Source organism: Cololabis saira, chromosome 8 (genome assembly GCF_033807715.1).
Source record: "Cololabis saira isolate AMF1-May2022 chromosome 8, fColSai1.1, whole genome shotgun sequence".
NCBI lineage: Eukaryota > Metazoa > Chordata > Actinopteri > Beloniformes > Belonidae > Cololabis > Cololabis saira.
The window spans coordinates 39,350,204-39,374,317 of record NC_084594.1 but is presented as its reverse complement, the minus strand read 5'-3'; the positions used below and the strand labels follow the sequence as shown (position 1 = coordinate 39,374,317).

General features: G+C 46.9%; 1 protein-coding gene across 2 annotated transcripts; it reads right to left on the bottom strand.

Moving 5' to 3' along the window:
* Nucleotides 1-353: 353 nt before the first annotated feature.
* On the bottom strand, nucleotides 354-22,306 carry atxn7l2a (ataxin 7-like 2a). Of its 2 annotated transcripts, none has more exons than XM_061727980.1 (10): nucleotides 22,162-22,306; nucleotides 20,532-20,600; nucleotides 15,424-15,760; nucleotides 12,959-13,209; nucleotides 11,583-11,665; nucleotides 7,967-8,175; nucleotides 6,010-6,190; nucleotides 4,302-4,423; nucleotides 2,950-4,024; nucleotides 354-704 (listed from the first exon to the last, which is right to left on the bottom strand). In XM_061727980.1, the coding sequence occupies exons 1-9, from the start codon at nucleotides 22,289-22,291 to the stop codon at nucleotides 2,989-2,991; spliced, it is 2,418 nt and encodes an 805-aa protein (XP_061583964.1). In that variant the 5' UTR covers nucleotides 22,292-22,306; the 3' UTR covers nucleotides 354-704; nucleotides 2,950-2,988. The 2 variants fall into 2 exon arrangements, with proteins under 2 accessions (XP_061583964.1, XP_061583965.1); XM_061727981.1 differs by having other exon boundaries at nucleotides 3,058-4,024.
* Nucleotides 22,307-24,114: the final 1,808 nt, after the last annotated feature.

Genomic DNA, 24,114 nt, shown 5'->3' with positions numbered 1-24,114 from the left:
AAATTGAATATTCTGGGAATCTTAATCTTAAACTGTAAGTCATAATCAGCAATATTAAAATAATAAAAGGCTTGCAATATTTCAGTTGATTTGTAATGAATCCAGAATGTATGACATTTTTTTTTTTTTTTAAATTGCATTACAGAAAATAAAGAACTTTATCACAATATTCTAATTTTTTGAGACAGTCCTGTATATATATATACACACACACACACATACATATATATACACACACATCTCTCTCTCTCTCTTTATATATATATAGTTACCTAAACCTCCAACGGGCAAGAGTATGAAGAAAAACAAACAAACTCAGGAACCAAGAGAAAAGAACATTTTAATTCATTTTTATAAACCAACATATTCAATTTAGCAGCATAACCAGATGGTCTTGAGGTATTTCTAAATCCATCCTCTGAATCTCACCACCCACTCCTCCTTCAGACATTCAACTGGACCCACACACACACACACACACACACACACACACACACACACACACACACACACACACACACACACACACACACACACACACACACACACACACACACACACACACACACACACACACACACACACACACACACACACACACACACACACACACACACACACACACACACAGTCCTGGTCCTCTGGGCAGAGCCGGTCCCTCAGTGGCTTCTTTAAGGCCGACACCCTCAGTGGTGCAGTTTTGGCTGTGGAACAAGAAACAAGCGTCCGATTAGAGGAGCATGCGTCGGCTGAGTCAGACTCTTCCTACTCTTCAACTAAACCTCCGAGTCAACACGACACAGTCTACGAGACAAGAAGCGGCTGCTTTGGATTGGGAGGAATGTTCTGCAGTTCAGTTGATTCGGCATTTATTACCAGATGGCGGTTTAACTTCTGCTGCCGACCAACATGACTCAAAGCAGTTGGAGTTACAGCCGGTGTCCATTATACGCAGATCCCATTTATTTTCCGTGGAACCTGAGGACACATGTTCATCGCCTCATATGCAGAGCATCTTGGGAAATTAGGCCGCGCTGGCAGCCGTGAACATTAGTAGCAACGTCTGAGGAAAATAGTTATTTGTGTGTCTGTGGAGACTCGACGTCGTCGCTCCACTTCAGTGACGGGGGAGAGTGTTACTGCAGTCAAGGTAACTTTAACAAAGACTGGACAGGAACGGCCTCCTGTTCACCGCTACGTTGTCTGAAGTCTGTAAAAGTCGCCTCAAAATACACCAACTACTGCTAATAGATGAAAAAGGAGGAGAGTACGTTTTCCTTTTTTTCAAATCCGTCAACAACGAAACGGAGGCCATGAACTCTCCTTTTGCAATTATTTATTCAAAGTTTTCTCCACTTTCTTTGATCAAATGTTTGGATCAACTTCAGTCCTAATTGAAACTACCAAATTTCGAACTACTTAAATTATTTTAACCTTTTAAATGCCTATTTGATTACATGTCACTTTTATGAAAAAACAAAAAGAAAAAACAATTTTTCTTTCATATAATAAACATTTATGAGATGGGGTTGGAGATATTTTTAAAAGATCAATCCTTCATAAACCAAAGATTACTAACGACATTGATTTGGATGAACTGATAAGAAGTGTTTTTTTGTTTTCTTTTGCAGTCAAATTGAAAAGTTACCAGCGTTTCTCCGTCAGTTCGGGGAGTCTGGGCTGCCGGTCTCTCTACGTCCCGGTGCCAGAGCTCGGTCCGCATCACCGGCTGGAAGTCGGACTAGTTTCCTGCTTTGAGTCATGTCATTTTGGTCCCTAATAAAAGTTCTTGTTGATCCCGTCATCCCCGTGCTGCTTTGACGTCACGAGAAGGTTCTGAACTGGTAGCTTGTTATCAGCACCAGGACCCAAATGTGTGGATACGGTTACAAAAGCAGTGAAACGGGGACGTGGGGAGGTTTGAAACTGTCTCTTATCTTTGTCACTGCAACATAAAACTGGAGCAATCTGCAGCTTTTAATGTAGAAAAACCATCAAAGACGCCGATGTTTAACACACGCAAGTTAAACGAGGGAGTCATGTATTATTAATTGTGTCTTGGGTGCTCGTTTTAATCATATTTCTATTCACTTTTACTGCTGAACAGTAACGTTAAGACATTTTATTAAATATTCCAACATACTCTATTTATCCCCTGATTAAAATAAGTTTAACTAAGAGGTAAGTTAATTAGGAAATGTTTATGTTATTTGTAACTGCTGACATCACGCGGGTCAGTCTGATCTGATAAAGGCCTCCTTCACACAGCCACAGCTCCGGCTCTGTAGCACCTTTGTTCTGTCCCGCTGCATTGTGGGAGAGGCCGTAACATTCAACAGTCAGGTAGGACAAAATAAGAGTCAATTATTTGATTTTTAGTGATAAAAGACGAGCTCTGCTGCAGCCGGTCTATCCTGGCTGATCGCTTCTGTTAGCATTTGTATTTTTAATTTCAGTTCACTTATTTATTCATTTATAACTGACAATAATTCCTACAGAGACAGTTGCTGATTTGGGGTATCTGCTTCCACGCTTCCCTGCGATTTAAAGCTTAATGTTTTGTGTATGAAACGATGCTCCGTCTGCTTTATAACCGCGTCGGGTTTTGATTCGAGTCGAGCTTCAAATTTTGCATTGTAGTTGGATTTATTGTTGGGCTTCTCCGTTTTCAATGTAGCCCCACTAATTCCCTAATCCCTTTTAGTGTAACAAAGGAATATTGATCTTATCTCAGTAATACCTCGGTCAGGCTCGCGTCTCCTGCTAAGTTTGGATAAATCATTTTTATTTGCTCTCAGGAGTTCAGAAATGTGAGTTCACAGTGGAAATGTCAACATTTTCATGCTAATCTTGAAAACTTCAACATGCCTTAAAAGTCTGGATAAGATTTTTAAATAACTTGGATTTCAGAGTTGACCATAATAATCAGGATCTAAATCTTTTCCCTACCAATAATCGAGCAGCCGACAGTCTGACGCGGGTGGCACCTCAGCCGCTGGTAGAAATGGGAACATTAACCGTCACTGTGCTCGGTGACGGGTCCTTCTTCAAACCTACCTTCTGTGTGCCCAGTTTCTTTTCCACGCCCCCCGCCAGCACCCCGCTCTTACTGTCCTTCCAGGGGTAGAAGTTGGAGCGCGGGGAAGACGAGGGAGGAGCGGAGCTGGAAGAGGAGGAGGAGGAAGGCAGGCGTGGCAGTGGGGGTTTGGAGGAGGGCGAGTGTTCCTCCATCACCCCCCCTTTGCGTTTCTTCAACAGTCCCTGGTGCTCGAAGCGCCCGCCGCCCTGCCCGTGCGGCCCTGAGTCCCCCACACCCGCCCGGCTGTGGGAGTTGGTGGTGGAGGAGGAGTCTGGGGGCGGGGAGTGGACCTGAGGGGGGAGTGTCCGTCTGTACGTCCAGACCGCCTTGGCGGCCGGAGAGTGGGCCTCCGAGGGCGGGGGCGGGGGGCGGGGCTTGCTGCTCAGGGAGAGCGAGCCGTTGGTCTGTCCATGTGGAAGAAGCGAGTGAGTGGGGGCTTTGGAAGAGGATGAAGAGGAGGAGGAGGCGGCGGTGGAGGGGGGGCGGCCCCGGTCCTGAAGGACGATGCAGTTCCTGTCGGGGCCCGAGTGCTCCCCCTCCTGGGAGGGGGCTTTGCGCTTGCGCAGGACGGCGGCGGCAGCCGTCTCCTCTCGCATCTTTAGCATCTGCTTGCTGGGCCTGCCCACCGGGTTCTTGAGCCGGCCCGAGCCCGCCGGACACGCCCCGCCCGGCTTTCCCAGAGACGTGATGTGGCCGAGGGAGAAGCCGCCGCCGCCCCCCCCGGAGTTCTCCACGTGGATGGCTGCGGCCGGTCTGCCCGGACCCCGGCTGGAAGAGGACGACGACGACAGCGTGTTCTTCAGGGACGAGCTGATGTGGCTTCCTGTCCGGACCTTGAAATGCAGCGAAGACGAGGATCCTGCGGCGATGGAGGCAGGAGACGGGGAGGTGACGGGCTTGGTCGGGGGGGCCGGGGGCTGCACGTCCGTCGCTTGTGGAATTTTCCTGAATGGAAAAAAAAAGAACATCAGGGACTTAATATCCAAGGATTGTGAGGTCCATCAAGGCTCTGGTCTCGGCCTCCTACTCCTCAATTACAAGCTACATGCTGCAGCGGTGAAACCGCATGTCAGCAAGGTCTCTTTTTAATTACTAATTAAATGATTATTCTTTTAATTACCATCAAATGGAAAGCATCATAAATGAAATCCAGGAGTTATCCAGTGTAAAACTGCAAACAGCAGATTTACAGGCTGGAAGGCAGCCGGAGCTCATGACTTACTTCCAAAGATGTGCGCTGATGTGCTGCTCCAGCATGCTGCTGAGCGCCGACCTCAGGTGGTGCAGCCGCCGGTCAAACGTGAAGAAGCCGTGACCCAACCAGTGGCTGCCGAACGAACAGACCTGGGGAGACATGACGCTGCGATCAGGAGAGGAGCAAAGAGGAGTCCTGCACCACACTAGACTCTCAACACCGTCTAAGTCAGTGGTCCCCAACCTTTTCTGAACCGCGGACCGGTTTAATGTCTGACAATATTTTCACGGCCCAATCTAAAGGTGTAGTTGATAAAAACTAAATAAAATGATAAGATCAGCATTAAAAACTGTGGTATTTTCTCTATAGTAATAATGAATAATAATAAAACTTAATTTTCGAAAAAATAAAATAATGGAAATTGTAAATTACCTTTTAATATGAGTATTTCTATAACTGTGTTTTTATGTTTTTATGTCTCATTAACGTTATTAAAAGCCAGGCTTTTATTTTATTTATTAAGGAGACCGATATTTAGTGCTTTTATTTTGAAGGCGTCTCACCGAGACCTCGTCAACATCCGGCGCTTCAGACTTTAACGGTAAAAGTTTAACGGCAGTAGAAAGTGTGTCTGAAAGACTAAACTAGTGTCAGGAATGCTAAAGTGGAGCCTAACTGACACAAAAAGCACCTGCTGATAAGGATTTGTTTTCTTTGCAAATGTTATGCCGTATTTATGTACATATTGAGTTTGGTTGCCATGGTTATTCATGTATTGTGGTAACGGTAGGCCTGATTTGTGGTTCCGCGTTAAGGCCTGCGTAGGTGTAACGCGGAACCATAAATCAGCCTGTGTAGCTATTATTACCGACCGAGCGAGCAGCTGTCGGTCTGTATTTAAGTTAAATGAAACTTATATGAATGTAGAAAGACTAACTATATTTTATTTTATTCCTTTATAGCTCTTACGGTTTATTTGCAGTGTATTTACATCCAAGGAATAAAAACATCGTGAACCATCAGTTTGAGAGTCATCCATCATCAGTCGGGGCTACAGAAAATATTTTTTCTCTCTGTGCGGCCCGGTACCAGATGACCCACGGCCCGGTACCGGGCCGGGGCCCAGGGGTTGGGGATCACTGATCTAAGTGACGGCTTCTGTCCTGGGTTCAGGAAAATATCCAGAAACTGAAACAGAAGAACTGTGCAGGAAACCACCTAAAAGTATGATTCTCAAAGCATCCCACAAAGACGGTGAAATAAGTTCTGAGAGTTTGATTTTCATGCTCGTTTTTAATGAGCGTACTGCTTTAAACAATGCAAACGTTTGATATCTCAGTATTTAAGCCGTCTTTACAGCCCGAGATACAAATATCCTGAAAAGCCTCATCTGGCTCTAAATAGATTTTTTTAAATACTTTTATTTATTTTTCATTGGATTTTTTTACTGAAATGTTTTTATCATTCCAACTCTGCGTCTTATTTTTATAGTCCATGTTTTTTATTTGATTTTAACTGTGGAGCACTTTGGTCAAGTAAAGACAGACAGACAGATAGACAGACAGACATGTAGATAGATAGATATGTAGATAGAAATATTGACAGATAGAGCGATAGATAGACGGATAGATAGGTAGATAGACAAACAGACAGACGGAAGGACGGAGCAGAGCTCCGTGGTCCTGCAGGACCCCCGTCCTGCGTGCGTCCTCTGCAGCAGGTGGACGTGTCTCACCGCTGCAGGTCTTGGATGTGTCGTTGAAGACGGGAGCTCCGAGAGCTCGTCGGCTGCTTCCGCCTCGCTCTCGTCGCTGGAGATGTGTCCGGTGACGAGCGGCGAGGGGGCTCGGGGCCCCGCCTCGTCCGGCCGCTGCTTCTCCTCCTCCGGCGAGCACTCCGAGGCGGCCGTGGATCGGCTGCAAACAAGTCACACCGCCCACGTTATTTCACCAGCCCCAACGCCACTCACCCCCCCAAGTGTGTGTAGCTGAGGTGGAGTTCAACTCCACTAATCTGTATCTGTTTGGTCGAGCTCCTTCAGAAACACCCGCCGGCCACGCCGGGATCAGTCTGGGCCTGATCCCGGGCTGTTACCCACACACAGCGAGCTGGGATCAACTCTCCTGTGAGAGTAATCAGTGCTGCGCTGCAGCCGCTCAAACATGGCGTGGTGGAGTAACATAGCGTCACCATTAGGGATGTGTACCGAGAGCCAGTATCTTTTTGGGTACCGGTTTCTAAATGTTCGGTACCAGAGTAGCGATAAAAATTCTGGACAAATGATACTGTTATCTGCGTTTTTTTTTTTAAAAAGGGAGCCTACCCAGAGCAACATAACCGTCGCGTTAAGTCAGGTTATGACGTAGCCCGTTGTTTTCTCCAGCCAAAAAGGTCAATATTTCGGCCGTCAGAGCTAATCGATCAAAGGTCTGGGCTCACTTTATCAAACGTAATGAAGCTTCGGCTCAATGCAATATATGCCAGAAAGTAGTTGCGTCCAGATGGGGTAACACCAGCAACATCGTGACATTTGCATAACACTTGCAGTGTGCTCACAGTATATAAATTGAGGAGCGCAGCGTGTTTGACTGCCTAAGCAGCCCGGCTAACGCTAACAACGCCCTCCTCGGTGCAGGTGGACTCTAACACGGCTTCATCATTATCAAGTCAAGGTGGGATTATGAAACATTAAGTTGGTAGTTCATTTACTCATTTACTCATTTAATCACTCGTTTGCCCGTTGTTGCGAAGTCTTTTTCAAACCTCGCCGGAATAAAGGCTGATTTATGGTCCTGCGTTACACCAACGCAGAGCCTACGGCGTAGGTTACGCGGCGACACGCGCCATACGCCGTAGGCTCTGCGTCGATTTAACGCGGAACCATAAATCAGCTCCGGAGCCAGCAGGCAGAAATCCAAAAATTTTCGGAGCATAGATTTCATCTATTAAACCAACATTTATCTTCCTAAATGATTTATTTCAGCCAGCGGTAATTCTCCACAGAGCTGCAGGTTTCTCCCCGGGACGACGGCGCAGGTTGACCCGGCGATCACGTCTGTACGTGAGCTGCTGCTGCTCCCCGGTCTCATCCTCGCCAAAAACATCGGGTCAAATTTCTTAACAGGCGTTATTTGGATAAACTGAGCCCAGGTTGGGGATCTTAACGGTTACTTTTACGCCTGAAAAAATATTAAAACTTAATAAAGTGGCATATTAACAGCGCTACAGCTGAAATTAAAACAGCTTTTGGCTCTCAGCTTCCTGATTTTAGGGGTGGTGCTGAAAGTAGGAGTAGTGGGAGTATTGGGACAGGCCCCTGGGAAGATTTCAAGTGCCCTAAAATCTGTGGCTTCTTTTTTAGGGGTAGTGGTAGAAAGTAGGGGGTGTATTGGGATTGGGCCTAAATTACATGTCGTGGTATCGATAAGAGTATCGATAAATATCGGTACTGATAAGGAGTTTGGGTATTGGTATTGATAAATTCCTATTGATACACATCCCTAGTCACCATGCCAACCGCCAACACGTTTCCAGAGCAGCGTGTTGAGCAGCAGCCCCGAGCTGCTGTGTGTGGGCAGACGGAGCTGGTGTGAGCAGCAGAAGTGAAAGCGTCACGTGACTCAGCGCGTGGCTGGTCCACGTGAAGACGGAGCTGCAGCTGCGTGACCCGTGTGTGTCGGTGCTGTCAGAACCTGAAGGCGGGGAGGCTGGCCAGAGGCCTCCGGCAGTGCGGGACCCCGGCCTGCTCCCGGGGGGCCTCGGGGCTGGGGCTCTGCCCGCTGAACGGGCCCTCCAGCGGCGCCGGGCCCTTCTCCCGGACCTTGGTCTTCAGCTCCGCCACCAGCTGGTCAAAGTTCCTGCTGCGGCCCGACACCTTCCTGCGCTGGTGGATGGAGTGGATCTGGGGACGAGAGCAGAGCCCTGGTGAGACGGGGGGACAGAACCAGAACCAGGACCAGACTGGACCAGAGTAGGGCTGGGCGATATATCGAGATTTTAAAATATATTGATATATTTTCAAACGCGATATGGTAAGAGATAATATCGTTTACATCGATATAGCTTATTTTGCGACAAATTGACTGTACATCAACGCTGACCCCTCGTGCTGGCAGAAAAGTACCTTTGTGTGCTGAAACCTGACAAAATCTGTAAAATGTACAGTAGTTGACTTGTAATTATTTGAGATTTGCTCAAAGAGATGCAATATCTGTTTACATGTTTTATTTGAGATTTGAACTAATGTTTTGTTATTTGCTTATACTGTCAACCTCAGTGGAAAAGTCTGCCTGTTACTGTGTATTTTAATTTAATTGTTATGCAGGAAAGGGATATTTGTTTTATTTTATTCAAGAAGCATTTTTATTCTATATATGCAGGCAGTTTATTTTTATTTCATTTGTTTTATACATTTAGATATTGTGCAGACCTCTGTTAATAAAGGAACCTGTGTGACATTTGGCACGAGGCTTTGTATTAAAACTGACTGTTTTTTTAAGGGTTTGCCTCAGAAAAAAATAAGCTAACAGAGATGCTATGCTATAATGCTTTGGGGGAAACCCCAATTATGTCACAGAAAAAATATCGATATATATCGAGTATCGCCATTCAGCTAGAAAATATCTAGATATGACTTTTGGTCCATATCACCCAGCCCTAGATCAGTCAGACTGGACCAGAACCAGAGCCAGACTAGAACCAGACTGGGACCAGAGGGTTTGTGGTTTAAGGTTTCACCAAAATCACAGCTAATCCTGGTAAAGTTGACGGGGCTACTGGCTTCATTCAGGTCCGGTCCATTCCACCTTCTGGTTCTGATGTTTCCTCACATCAGCTGGTTCAGATGAACCTGTGACTCTTCCATCAACCAGCCTCCTGGAAACTCGGGGATCAGGGCTTTTTTAATGAGTCCATCTTGAACATGTGCCGAGGTGCCCGGCCTCCCCCGCCGGCACGTTTGCACTCGTCTTCCTGTGCGTCTTCCTCGTCACTCCTGTCACTTCCTGTCACTTCCTGGCTGGATGTGGCCTCTGGCACCCACTTCCTCATTCCTTCACACACAGTGGAGGAGCCTTCCCGTTCTGGAGCCACGTTCAGGTCGCGGTCTGAGTTCAAAGATCCGTGATGAAAGTGTGGACGAGAACCAGCGTGTGAGAACTTCTCCACCTTTTTCTTTGGGGGCCTTTTCTTTGTGATTGGGGCTCTGAAGGATATGTTAGGCTGCATCTGCTTCAGTAAAATGGTGAAAACATCACCAGGATTAACCTGCTTCACGTGAAAGATGGTTAACAAGCTCCAAACACCCGGCTAGAATAGTCAAATCCACCAACAGGAGCTGGTTCCCACTGTCAAGCACGGAGGTGGAGGAGTCATGGTCTGGGACCTGAACCCCTGGCATCATCTATGGCGCTTTTCCACTAGTACCTACTCAGCGCGACTCGACTCGCCCCCGTTTTGGACTTTTACACTAGGGGTGGAGGCGGGTGGAAGCGTGCCGAGTAGATACTTTTTCTGTAACTATTCTGGCGAGGTTCTAAGTGGCTGAGTCGGCTGTATCTGACATCATCATATTACAGGCCACTGATTGGTCGGGGGGCGGGGCCGTCAGACGTTTGAATCAGGAAGCGGGAATCAGCGCAAGAGCGGCTTGTGGCGATTTTATTCAACAGGCAATGGCAGCGCAAACGTCTGTTTCGTGATCCAACTCTAAGGTGCAGATGTTCATAAACCTGGTGCTGAGGAGAGAATTAAAAATGGATCTAGACGGACGATAAGGAACGACCAGATCTACCAAGCGCTCGGTCACTTCTCAGCCGCTCGCAGCTCCAGCTGACTTTTCAGCAGTGCAGAGACAAACAAACAAAAAAAAAAGCGTTGCTGCTTGAAGCTTCTCTCACTCTCATTTTGTAACTTGATATCGAACACAAGCCACAGACCCAGCAGCACATACAGAACTGTCTCAGAAAATTACAATATTGTCATAAAGTCCTTTATTTTCTGTAATGCAAAAATGTCATACATTCTGGATTAATTACAAATCAACTGAAATATTGCAAGCCTTTTATTATTTTAATATTGCTGATCATGGCTTACAGCTTAAGAAAACTCAAATATCCTATCTCAAAAAATTAGAATATTCTGGGAATCTTAATCTTAAACTGTAAGCCATAATCAGCAATATTAAAATAATAAAAGGCTTGCAATATTTCAGTTGATTTGTAATTAATCCAGAATGTATGACATTTTTTTTTTTTTTTTTTTTTTTTTTTTTTTTTTTTAAATTGCATTACAGAAAATAAAATAACTTTATCACAATATTCTAATTTTCTGAGACAGTCCTGTATATCATCTTCAGGTTCTACATCTTTAGTGTTGTTGTCTCTCCGTTTAGATCACACAATCAAATACGTCACAGCAGCTTCACCCCAACCGCCTACTTCTGATCTGGGTGTTTAAAAAGAAACGAGGGCAAGGCGAGTGGAGGCGAGACGAGTCGCGCTGAGTAGGTACTAGTGTTGCGGCCAACATTTTCCTTAGCCGCCGGAGAGTGTGAGGTTGGATCCTTATTCATATTTGTATGACGCGCTATAAGTCATGGTGACACATGACGCTGAGATCCATAATGCCTTTTGGTGCATTTATTGTTTAAAAAACATCAGGCTATCACAGCGCAACAAAATGGTATATGGAAGGAATAGAAACCAGTGGATTTAACTGATAACAAAAAAGGTGATGAATGAGTGAATAAAAATGACAAAAGCGGTCAACAAAAATTACGGCTGCCAACCCTGACTCTCTCTCATCTCATCTCAAACACCTGGTGAGAGCGCACCTTTACGCACGCACACACGCCTACTCCCGTGGGAAACGCCCCCCTCACACACACACACAAATAAACACTGTGATCCTCTGTATGTCTCTTACAACTAGTATAAAAGCGCCACTAGAGGGTCATGGACTCCTCTGGTCCGGCCCCAGGTTGTTCTGGAGACAGATGTGGGGACATGTGTGTGACAGCTAAAGCCTGGCTGAGGTTTCTGCATCAGAGTAGCTGAAACAGGAAGAACCTCCAGACTCGGGGAGACCCGTCTGGATGAAAGGGGTTCAGGTGCTGTCTGGGTCACTACCGTTGGATTTCCTGTTTCTTATGGCCTCTCACTCCAGCGTGCTTTGTGTAGTCTTAACGATACTTCCCCCGAATGGGCCGGGTGGGAACCCTGCTGAAGGTGAAGCGTTTTCATGGCGTAGAGATGAGCGTGGGTGTTCGTGGAGGAAACAGATTGGGAGTTGGGCGTGCGCCGTACTTACATTGCATGTCAGGAGGCGAGTGCAGACCTTCTTCCTGTCGGGGTCGAGGACGCCGCAGTGTTTGTCCAGGTCACACTCCCTCTCTGCGGAGACAGAGCAGCACATCTCAGGCTCACAGAACAACAGCGTTCAGGTCCACGCCCGGCACCGACACACACGTTAACACTCTCACTTTAACACCACCAGAATCACCCGTTAGCGCTTCAACAACCTGCTTAAATCCCATCGTCATGGTTACCACAGGTTGGCACACCGAGAACTGAACTCTCTCTGAACCAGAGTCCCGTTTAGTAACTACTAAAGGTCGACCAACGTATCACTCGTGTGTCAGTCTGCCGATTAATCAGGACGATTATTGGTCCTTTTGTGATGACTGGACCAGGGCTGCAACGATTCCTCAAGTAACTCGATTGCAATAAATGATGGAGGAATTTCCTCGTTTAAATAAATACATTTAAACTTCACGTTTCGCACGGATTCTTTTTAACGTGACACAACGTGCCAACACGCACGTGTCCCTTATGAAGCGGAAGAAGACGGCGTTGCACTTTTCGGAACGTGACAACAATGACAGCAACAATGAGAAAACGCAGCAAAGCGAAAGTAATAAGAGGAAGAGACAGAAAATGTCGAAGGTGTGGGATTATTACAAATTAAAAATGAAAGTAAGATGTAAGACGTTTCTGTTGAAACGTGTTGGTTCTGAATGTGAAGTTACACAATTTAAAATCAGTGTTTAAAGAATATTTTTTACTTTTGATACTGAAAAAAACATGTTTCAGGAAATTAGTTTGAATAATAATAAGTTTGAAATAATTTTATTTATTTTTATTGGAAATTTACTAGTTTGCATAATATGTAAATAAATATCAATTATTTTCATAAAAGAAACAAATTGTTGTTTTTAAAATCAAGTAATCTGTCTTGTTTTCTATTGTAAATAGTGTGTGTGTTTTGGCTGCTGCACGACTGAATTTCTCCTCTTGGAGATAAATAAAGTCTTCTATTCTATTCTATTCTAATCTAATTGGGCTTTAATAAAGCAAAATTTAGTTTTATCCGATTACTCAATTAATCGATGGAATATTTCATAGAATAATCAACCACCAAACTATCCGACAGCTGCAGCGCTAGACGGGACTCAGCCGTGTGGGACAGATGTGCCCAGATGTGGCAAAGATAGCTTCACAAATGAATAACGGCGGAGTGGGAGGAGTGTGCAGCCATCTCGGTTTAAGGGTGAACACCTGCAAAGGGTGAAATCAGTCTGATGGGACATGCTGTCGCCATGGCAACAGGCAGGTAAAAACTTTTAATTGGCCTTTTTTTGTTTTATTCCGCGTTGAGAGAGTAAAAATGGGGCTGTAAAAACTCACTGGAGGCCACTTTGTTGTAGGGTCGGGGGGCGCGGTGGGCCGCCACGGCGGAGGTCTGGGTGGGCTCCTTCTTCTGTGGGGGGAGCCGGTCCCCGGGGGAACCCCGGCCCGAGGGAGGGGCCCCGTGTGGCCAGGGGGGGTCTCGGAGCGAGGGAGGAGGGGTCATGGTCGGGGGCTCCAGAGGCGGCGGCTGCTTGAACACAGACGGCTCTGCGTGGCTGCCGTGGGACGCCTTCTCCAGAGGGGAATGTCTGCACAACGGAAGGAGAGAAGAGTTCAGTTTGTCACGTACCAGCGGAAAAACATCTTGAATTACACCAAGGTCTGCGTTGGAAGAAAAAAACGATTTTCCGATTATAAATCGATTCTCATATTAATTCCTAAAAATAGATTCATATGTCTAAAGATCGATTTTTTTTCATCATCACATTACAACTTTTGGTAATTTTTTGTTTATGCCCAAAAAAGGAATGTTTTGTTGGACACAAGAATAACTGGTGCCATGTTTTTGCCATTAAATATGTTATACATTTTCAGTTATAATTGCATAAACTGTCTATATTTCATTACTTTATAAACTGTCTTGGGGTTACATTTGCATAAAATGCTAAAAACCAAATTCTCAAAAATGTATAACCGAAATAGACCGAAAAAGGAAAAAATTAAAACGGAATGTGGGAAAAAATTAAACTGATTTCATAGTTCCTCTGTTTCCTCCCTGGATCTGTTTGGTAATTCTGATCCACATGATGTTTCTGAAAGCAGTTCTATCAGCATTCTGGGAGCTGATTGCTCCTTACAGCATCATTAGCTGCAATACTTGCTGTTGAATCTCAATATAATACTAGAATTAATATGTTGCATAACTACAGTTATATAATTCATGCAACAGCTCAAAAAAACAGTATTAATAACACTAACCCGAATTGATATCTGAATCGAATCAAATCTTGATAATTGATTCTGAATGTTAAGAATCAGAATCGAATCTTGACATTCAAATTGATCCCCAGCCCTAAATAGTGAAACCAAACCCTTTATCTGTTTTGTCAAATCCAAAGACTTTATGACATTTAAACAGTGTTTCTTACAGTTTCAATGTCATAAAGAGAGTTGGAGAACAAAGCTGTCGCAGGATCTGGTGCTTCATCTCCAGACACGACGAAACCGCGACCCATGCAAGCGTTTCAGGCCGAGTCCCGTAACGGCTCAGTGGCTCAAACTTGATCCTGATGTTATTTTAATGCGAGCCAAATCTCTGAGCGTCTCGTCCCGGGCGGCGGGTCCCTGGACTCCAGAGGTCACCACTCGCAGCTATATTTACATTTGTATATTGAAACATCAGCAGACGCAGTTGGATGTGTCTGTTTCCCAGAAAGATAAATGCGTGTTGTGCAGTCATGTCATCGCAGTTCTTGTGTCGCTGCTCTGAGGCCCCGTAGCAAAAACGGTGGTGTTTTCATGCGTTTTGGCCGTTCGTTTACACGAAAACGAAGCCCAAAGTCTCCAAAAACAATCATTTCTGAAAACTCTGGCCAAAGTGGAGATTTGCAAAAACTCAGTTTTCACGTTTGCGTCTAAACGGAGGGAAACGGAGATTTAGGCTTCAGAACGTCACATTATGAGACAGAAACGTCACCAGCGTCATGTGTGCGACCTGTGTTTACAATTTGTTTGGCCACTGTCAATGTTTTCTTGTATTTTACCTGTTTTATATTCTAAAGTCACACTTAAAAGTAACTCCACTTCTCTGTCACTCCAAACGAAAGACTCTCGTTCCATCTTGGAAGTAACTGGAAGTTAAGGCTGAGTTATGGTTCTGCGTCAAAACGACGCAGTGCCTACGCCGTAGGGTACGCGTCGACGCGCAACCCACGGCGTCACTGACGTGCACCTCCCAAAAATTGTAACTACACGTCGAGGAGACGCAGCCAAACGCAGACGAGAGGGCTGTGATTGGTTTGCTTGGAAGCAACGCATTTCCGGTTTCCGGTTTGAAGCAGTCGTGAACTTTCAGCGCTCTTTTCTTCGTGTATGTGTGATTTTTTTTTGGTTTGGTTTTTTGCACAATAGTTGTCCTTATCTCTTAGATTCACTGTGACCGGAAAAGTCGGATAAACCATTCAGGAAAAGATTGCGACTAAGCGGTCGCTGGGGGTGCTGCACCACAGAGAAATGGAGTGACGGAGAAGTCACGGTGACGGCGTGTGCACAGCGTTGATTTGACGCAGAACCATAATTCAGCCTTTACACTTGTCATTTGTTGAAGTTTTTTTCCAGGATTTCGATTGGCTAGCATGACTTTATCTTCTCGTTACACTGCCCCTTGTAGGTTTGGCTGCTCATAGCACCTTAACAGTGTATTTATGCGGGTTCGTGTAAATGATGGTATTTTTCAAAACGTAGAGGGGGAAATATCAGTTTTTGTAAATACCCGACTTATGTGTAAAGGTGGCCTGACTCACCGTACTCCATCCTTGGAGCTCTTGGAGTGTCTGTGCTGTGGCGGCGTGGAGGGCGAGGCCGGGGCGGCCCGCAGCGGCCCCGGCCCCTGCCCCCGCCCCTCCCACGAGGAGGCGGACGCGGCGTTGGTCCCTTGGGAGGGGGAGTGGCCCTGGTGGTGTCTCTGGGGCGGGGGGGCGGGCGTCGGCGAGCGCAGGCGGCCGTACAGCTTGGACATGGGGCCATGTCTGCGCTCGCAGTGCTTCTCGAACGCCTGCGGCTTCACCACCTGACCGCAGTGGCTGCAGACCACCAGGAAGAAGTCATCGTGACCCGGGTACAGGCCGAAGATGGACATGTCTGGGGGGAGAGCGGGCACAGACCGGGCTGCGTTAGACACTCGACCGACTCCAAACCCGCCGACAAAACGTGTCCAGGTGGTGAAACGCCTGAGCTGCAGGTGGAGCAGCTCAGCACCCGCCTCCACGAAGCCGGACTCCCACAATGCTGTCGGCCCGGTACCCCATGATGCTGCCACACACATTTAAACACATCTCCAGTTTAACCGAACATAATAAACGCACTTTAAAACCACTTATGATGGACTGTATTCCTCTGAGAGGAAGAATATAACATTATAACCATTAACCCTTCGAGCTCGAGTAGCACCGTTCACTGCTTGAGGCCCAATTAGCTTTAGCTTTTAGATAAAAAAAAAAACAACTCGTTTTATGTTTTTGTCTTGTAAAAGATATGATTCATTTTATATTGATTTTATTTCTTAAACCAGAAGTAGCTAATGACTGCACAGGACTCACGAAATAGACCTTTTTCTGTTACCGGTATTTTGTTCATAAAAAGTGAACTTTGAACTGTGATTTATTTTACATTCTTCTTCATGTAGAAATAAAAAAAAATGTAGCACCGACACATCCAGGGACGAGGTGCCAGTGTGGTAATAAAAGCACAAATAACCTTTTAGAGGAATGTTTTTGTTCCTTTTTCTAAAAAAAAATACAAACCTCCTCCAAAACCGTTCTCCTAACCGTTTTTTTGTGACCACAAAACTGAGTAGAACATCCTCAAGAAAGAGGATTCGATGAAGCAGCGATCCTGGAGCCTAAAGCCGGGCAGACACTGTGCGATTATCGGCTCGTTTTGAGCCGATTTTCCAGTCGTGCGACTATTTTTTGGATCGGGACGGATTTTGACCCAATCGTTGCTCGTACCTCATGCAGTAAATGTGATCACAAATCGTGTGCTCACAAGAAAATCAAACGTGTTTGAAATCCTGGTCGCTCCTCGTGAAGGTATCGCACAGTTGAAGCAGCTACGACCCGATTGGCCTCATCCTTCCGCAGAGAGCCCCAAAACCGGCCTCGAGTTCCAGTACAGTAGGTCCGACGGGAGGATTATGATCGTATAGTGTGAGCAGACGGGTCGCTTTAGAGCATTGAGTCGTACAGTGTGAGAACTGCCTCAAACTATTTAAAATATTGCACAATGTATGCCCAGCTTAAGTTAACTCACGCTACTTTCCTGCGTGTCCAAGTGGAAATCTCCTGACTCCACCCCTAGTCGGGCCAACAGCACCAAGAAGATGCTGCTGCACACCCGTGGCTGGAGTCTAGCCGCCAGACGAACCGGGACCAGGGACTACATGCACGTGTTCGGGTAGCACGTGGTCAGAGCACCCAGCGGGGAGGGAATACTGGGCTGTCTGGGCTGTCTGGCTCCCTGTGAACGCGCAGCTGGAATGAGGAGGGATGGAGATGGAGGGGTCGGCAGTAGCACCATCCCAGTGGGAACAGATGGATGTGAAATGTTGGCATCCAGCCCCAACAAACACATCCATGGAAGCTGAATCAATCAATCTACTGCGATCAGTGTTGTTTAACATTAGTTGGTCATATTTCCCGCTGGACGAGCAGACGAGCCACAGAAAACGACTATTCTGTCTGAGCTAACGCACCGCTCTCTTCTGGAAAGGGATCGATACACCTCTCCTCCAAAATGTCATTTACACGTTGTGACTTGTACGTTTGCCTTCTGTGGGACTAACGTTGTAAAATGAGATGCAACTATTTCATAAACAGTTACTTGATCAGCAGCTAGATTGTGGCGAGGCCCGACCACCTGGGCTGCAATCACAATGTATATAAGACTATACAGTAAACGAGGCATTATATTGTTGATGAGAATCATTTCCTTGATGGACAAGCGTCCGTGAGGTCCACCTGGTTTGGACGGCCAGACCATCGTAAACAGGGACGTGGGCTGAGTCCTGGAGACTCTGCTGCGGCGGGGCCAGAGCTGGTGCTCCGTCGTCTTCCCCCAGAACATTAAATCAGTGACAACACCTGGTCTATTTGTAGCTGCAGCAAAGATATCTGATAAAAGTCTTACCACGCTATTATGAATTAAACTTGCACGTTACCTGGCAACCACGCTGCTCAAGGCGATGGCTGCACTCGGGTAGTGGAGTCTCACTCTGCACGGTTATCGCTGCACAAGCTCAACTTGCAGGTCACAGCATGTAAAGAGGAAGTTGTGGAGTTCATGGAGGTCTGGGAAAGTGGTTGCTGGTTGAGGTGAGCGTGTGAAGTGCGCACGTTATCAACTAGCACGATCGTTTTAAGTGAAGTTGTCTGATCCTGATACGGGTATCAGAAATACTATTCTGCTGAAATGATCGGCTTCGTTGAGTATTCACATTCAGACACCATCCAACACCACCAATCACATTCACAATCACATCACACTGTTGCTCTAAACGTCAGCACAGGAAGTTTATGCTACTGCTGCTTTGAAACTTCCCGTTTTGAGTGGCCAGGTGGGGAATCCTCATCAAGCATTAACGGAGCAGATATTTGGACCCTCAGCACTCACACGGGATTCAAACGATCCGGGGACCTGCAGTGATTTGTAATAATCACGAAGGACGTGTGGGATTTTAATCCTGTCCGAATCCACCGCGTCTGATTTGTAAAGTCACACCATCTCCCCTATTCCAGCAAACACCAAGGTCACGAGATCAGTGTCAGTCCTCCCCGGATGCACGTCGGTAATCCGGGGATGTGCGGACTGGACCCCCGGAGTAATGATCTGATAAACACAAGTTTATCAGCGTTAAGCTTGACACGGAGACGTGTGGAAAAAGATGTCCGGGTCAGCAGCAGAGCGCCAACGAGAGGAAGACGCGCGAGGCTGTCTCACGCCGTAAAAACACTCTCATCTTTCATCAAGCTCAAAGAAGGCGCTACCGTTACCACGGCAACCTAAAACCTAGACAGAGACGCCATTTTTCGATCCGGTCACATCTGACGCGTTGTCTCTGAAACTCGTGTGTGATCAGACGCCTTTAACCCGATATTCAAAATCTAATGGTTAAATAAATCAGCAAACGTTCAAATGAGAGGTGCAGAGCAAAGACGTAGAAGTTCTGGTGTTGGATGTTTCTGTGTAACTGAACATCTGGGCCACGCTGCAGTTTCCCGGGTCAGAAACACGTCTCTGACACCGTTCTGTCCCAACGCTCCATCGACGGACGGATCCGACTTCACGGCAGTAAAGAGTCCTTACTGCCCAACGGCTTCACGAGGGACGAGTGGACTCCCAACTTGTGAAGACGCCTTTTTGTTTCACATATTTGTGGCAAAACGTTAAGTTGAATTCCTGAATTTATAAATGTAATAAAAATATGCACCGCTTTCTTTGTAAATAAAAAAATATATACATTTAACAAGTAACTAAAAATTAGAGTGGTATTAAATCAGTAATCCAACCAAAGCCCAGGTATGGGATTCAAGGAGCCACCATGAGAGAGTTTATAAACTCCGGAGTAAATGTGGACAAAACAGCAGAGTGTGTCGCCCTGGACGACCAGCCCCCGACAGGCATCTACCAGGTTGGATTTTCCTGCGTAACTGACTATCTGGGGCCGCGCTGCAGTTTCCTGGGTCAGAAACACGTCTCTGAAAGTCTCATCTGTGTCGCGGTTTTACCAAAAAGGGTCGAATGTTTTTAATATAATTGCGAGTCTCGTCTCATGAAGTCAGAATTTTCCATCATGAGTAACCATGTAAGATTCTCAATCATGTCTGGACCTTAAACTTCCAGCTTTACAGTCACCGGAGGCATAAGGGCGTCACATGTTAGTCTTTTAAACGTGTTCTCTAATGGCGTTTTTCCACTAGTATCTACTCAGCCCGACTCGGCTCGTCACGCCTCGTCTCGCCTCCACCAGTTTTGTCCTCGTTTGTTTATCCACATCCAGGTGAGAAGTGGGCAGGTTGGAGTGAAGCTGCTGTGACGTAGTCGATTGCGCAACCCCTTTGTTCGTGTCGGCGCTGATGAGAAATCAGCTGGAGCCGCGAGCGGCTGAGAGTAAAACAGAGCTCCTGGTGGATCTGATCGTTCCTTATCGCCCGTCTACATCCCTTTTTTAAATTCTCTCGTCAGCCCCCAGGTTTATGAACGTCTGCACCTCCGAGTTGGATCAAACAGACGTTTGCGCTTTATAATAAAATCGCCGCGAGTCGTTCTCGCGCTGACTCCCGCTTCCTGATTCAAATGTCTGACGGCCCCGCCCCCCGACCAATCAGTGGCGCGGAGGGTGGTGACGTCAGAAATAGTGCCGGCTCTGCCCGGTTAGAACCTCGGCAGAAAAGATACAGAAAAAGTATCTGCTTGGCACGACTCCACCCGCCTTGGCCCGTAGTGGAAAAGCACAAGACGGCAGCGTGGCGAGTAGAAGCGCGCTGAGTAGATACTAGTGGAAAAGGGCCATAATGTTTCTGCGCCGTCTTCCTGTATAAGGTCAGCGCTGGTCGTCGTGACGCTGGTCTGGAGAGAGACAACCGCGGTGGGAGTCCAGAGTTACTTGGGAGACCATTAGAAAGAGACAACACTTCCTGGACATAATCAAATGTTTCTTAAAAAGAAATTCAAACAGACTTTTTCTTCCATGAGAAACTCCTCTGTGCAGCTTTGGGCCTCGTGGACGGCAGCTGTCTCCCTCCCCGTCGGAGGGACGTGTGAGTGTTAACAGGAACCCGACCCAGACCCGGCTGCTCCACCTGTCCCACTCACACATGCAGGAGGCTCAGGTGTGTGGACGGCAGGTACTCACCCTCTTTACTGAGAGACATGGCTTCTGCAGCCTTCTTGCCATTCTTGCTGCAGTCGTCCCCGTCAGGGCCTGAAACATCACAGAATCACAAAACACAGAATCAGAATCAGCTTTATTGGCCAAGTTTGAACATTGCCCGACAAGGAATTTGACTCCGGTTATTTCGCTCACTGTACCCAGATTTAAAAAATAGCAAACAGTAAATAAACAAATGTGGCACTTACTAACATATATACAATTAAAAAACTGAAAGGTGCAGCAGTATGAGGTAGACACGGAAAAGAAGAGGAAAAACCATCAAGACGGCTCTTGTACGGTCTGATGCCTCAGTGTCCAGATCCAGATACATCCATCATGGGAGCAGCGCTGTTACCGGGGGCAACAGCTGCACCTGGGGGGCAACAGCTGCACCTGGGGGAGAACAGCTGCACCTGGGGGGGGAACAGCTGCACCTGGGGGAGGAACAGCTGCACCTGGGGGGGAACAGCTGGACCTGGGGGGGAACAGCTGGACCTGGGGGGGAACAGCTGCTCCTGGGGGGCAACAGCTGGACCTGGGGGGGGAACAGCTGCACCTGGGGGGGAACAGCTGGACCTGGGGGGGCAGCAGCTGGACCTGGGGGGGGGGGGGGGGACAGCTGCTCCTGGGGGGGGGAACAGCTGAACCTGGGGGAGAACAGCTGCACCTGGGGGGCAGCAGCTGGACCTGGGGGGGGGGACAGCTGCTCCTGGGGGAGAACAGCTGCTCCTGGGGGGGGAACAGCTACTCCTGGGGGGGGAACAGCTACTCCTGGGGGGAACAGCTGCTCCTGGGGGGGGAACAGCTACTCCTGGGGGGAACAGTTGCTCCTGGGGGGGGAACAGCTACTCCTGGGGGGGAACAGCTGCTCCTGCGGGGGAACAGCCGGACCTGGGGGGGAACAGCTGCACCTGGGGGGAACAGCTGGACCTGGGGGGGAACAGCTGCACCTGGGGGGGAACAGTTGCACCTGGGGGAGAACAGCTGCACCTGGGGGGGGAACAGCTGCACCTGGGGGAGAACAGCTGCACCTGGGGGGGAACAGCTGCACCTGGGGGGGGGGGGGACAGCTGCTCCTGGGGGGGGAACAGCTGAACCTGGGGGAGAACAGCTGCACCTGGGGGGCAGCAGCTGGACCTGGGGGGGGGGACAGCTGCTCCTGGGGGAGAACAGCTGCTCCTGGGGGAGAATAGCTGCACCTGGGGGCAGCAGTGTTTACATCCGTCCACAGACGCCTCTCTCTGGAGGAGGGCGAGCCGGCGCGTCCCCGCGGCCGGGGAGGAAGTGATCATCCCGGCCACCACCGGCCAGCCTCCCCGGCTCCCCCGCTCCGGCTGGTCGGGGCTCCGCCGGCACCGGCTCCCCTCTCCCCTCTCCCCGCCACGGCAGTACCCGCAGAAACCCCGGCTCCTGCCTCCATTAGCAGCGTTTTCCTCCCCCGGAGACGCGTGTGCGCTCACGGAGCCCCCGTTACCCACCCAGCGCTAGGACCCGGCAGGGTCTTTGTTTGGGCAGCGCTTAGCTCCGACCTCCGTTTCCTCTCAAATTAACCCCGCTGCTCCGGCCAACGCGCCCCGCCGGGGGCAGTATCTGCGCCGGGGGGGATTCTCACCGTCCGCCGCGGCCGCGCCGGCCCAGTCCGCCCAGGCCGTCCAGCTCTGACCCACGAAATCATCGAGGCTAGGCACCCGCCGATCCAGAGCAGCCATTACTTTTGTTGCGCGTTCACGCACCGCCATCATCACTGCGCGGCAAGCCGCTGACGTCATAGGTCGCGTTCTCGCCGGGAGAGGAACTTCCTGCGCGCGCGCTCAGAGAGGATCTGAGCAGCCGCGGAGAGAACCAATACTCTATTGATCTGATACCAATCACTGAACCAATACTCTATTGATCTGATCATACCTGCTCTAGTGTTGATACATGCTCTAATGTTGAGAATACCTGCTCTAATGTTGAGAATACCTGCTCTAATGTTCCTTCATACCTGCTCTAATGTTGAGAACATGCTCTAATGACCCCGCTCATTGCTTGAATATAAAAAAAATAATGTGAACTTTTTGCTCTCAAACATTGTGACATCCCTGCTGTATGTGATATACCTGTAAAAATCACCAAAAGATGGAAAGGCCAGGTGCAACTCGAACTTTGATTTAATTGGAGTGTCACTCAGGAACAGTTTGGAGCAGGAAATTAAAGTACTAACATCCATCCATCCATTATCCATACCTGCTTTATCCCTTGCACGGTCACGGGGTCTGCTGGAGCCTATCCCAGCTATTTTCAGGTGAAAGGCAGGGGTTACACCCTGGACAGGTCACCAGTCCATCGCAGGGCCACATATAAACAGACAACCAGACACACTCACACTCACACCTACGGGCAATTTAGAATCATCAATTAACCTAGCATGCATGTTTTTGGACTGTGGGAGGAAACCGGAGTACCCGGAGGAAACCCACGCAAGCACAGGGAGAACATGCAAACTCCACACAGAAAGACCCTAAGTACTAACATAAATCTGTTTAAAAAGAGATACAAAACATTATTTATAAACCAGTATATGGAAGAGGAAATGGGTTAACGAGGAGTGTGATAAACAAATAAAATAGGGTAAAATTGTATATTATACTTGCTTAAGATATGTTCAGATATTTATGTGGATATTTATGTAGTAGCCTATATATATCATATGTTGAGAGGGATAGTTATAATTATGTAATATATGTTATATATTTATTATGTATGTAGCATATATATATTTATAGGGATATTTATGTAGTTTATATAGTGTGTATTTTCTATATATTGATATAATATTTATGTAATATTTATATTTTCTATATACTTATATGGATAATTATGTAGTAATAGGCATGTTTACGTAGCATTTATATAGACTATATTTATATGGATATTGTGTAGATATAATAATAGCAATAATGTAAATTCAGAGTTATAAAGGGGTAGGAACTAGGAAAAAGTGTAAACTTCTTCCTACTCCTTTTTCAAACCTATGTGCATATGAAGATTTTACTGTTTATTTTAATTTAAATTTTTTATATACATGTTCGAATTTCTTTCATTCATTCATTCATTAATTCATTCATTTATTCATTCATTCATTCATTCATTCATTAAATTATTGACAAAACACAAAAAAAACTGAGCCTGAGGAAGAGGAAGAGGAAGAAGAACTAAGAGAAATAATTCTACTCACTAAAGCTGAGGTACTATCCCGCCTCACATACGCTGCTCTATCCCTTGATGTAAACAAAAAGATTTCAAACAATATTGACAAATTGCTTTTTGATTTTATTTGGAGGAATAAAAATCACTATATCAAAAAATCAGTAATAATGAACACGTATGATAAGGGTGGCCTTAACTTTTTAGACTTTTCTACTTTTCTTCTAATAACACATTCAAAATTAATTGGCTAAAACAATTCTTAAAGAACCCATTTTCAATTTAGAACTTTATACCTAATCTTATTTTTTCTAGATTGGGAGGCCAAAATTTCCTTTTATTTTGTAACTATAATATCGAAAAACGTATCCAACTTTCA

Bases quoted from the DNA above. Each gene is read 5' to 3' on its own strand.
- atxn7l2a (XM_061727980.1), bottom strand. From the start codon at position 22,291: ATGATGGCGGTGCGTGAACGCGCAACAAAAGTAATGGCTGCTCTGGAT. The intron at 11,666-12,958 runs GTGAGTTTTTAC...CTGTCTCCGCAG, and splicing joins CTACAACAAAGTGGCCTCCA to AGAGGGAGTGTGACCTGGAC. The intron at 6,191-7,966 runs GTTCTGACAGCA...ACTTGTTTGCAG, and splicing joins GCCAGCCTCCCCGCCTTCAG to CCGATCCACGGCCGCCTCGG.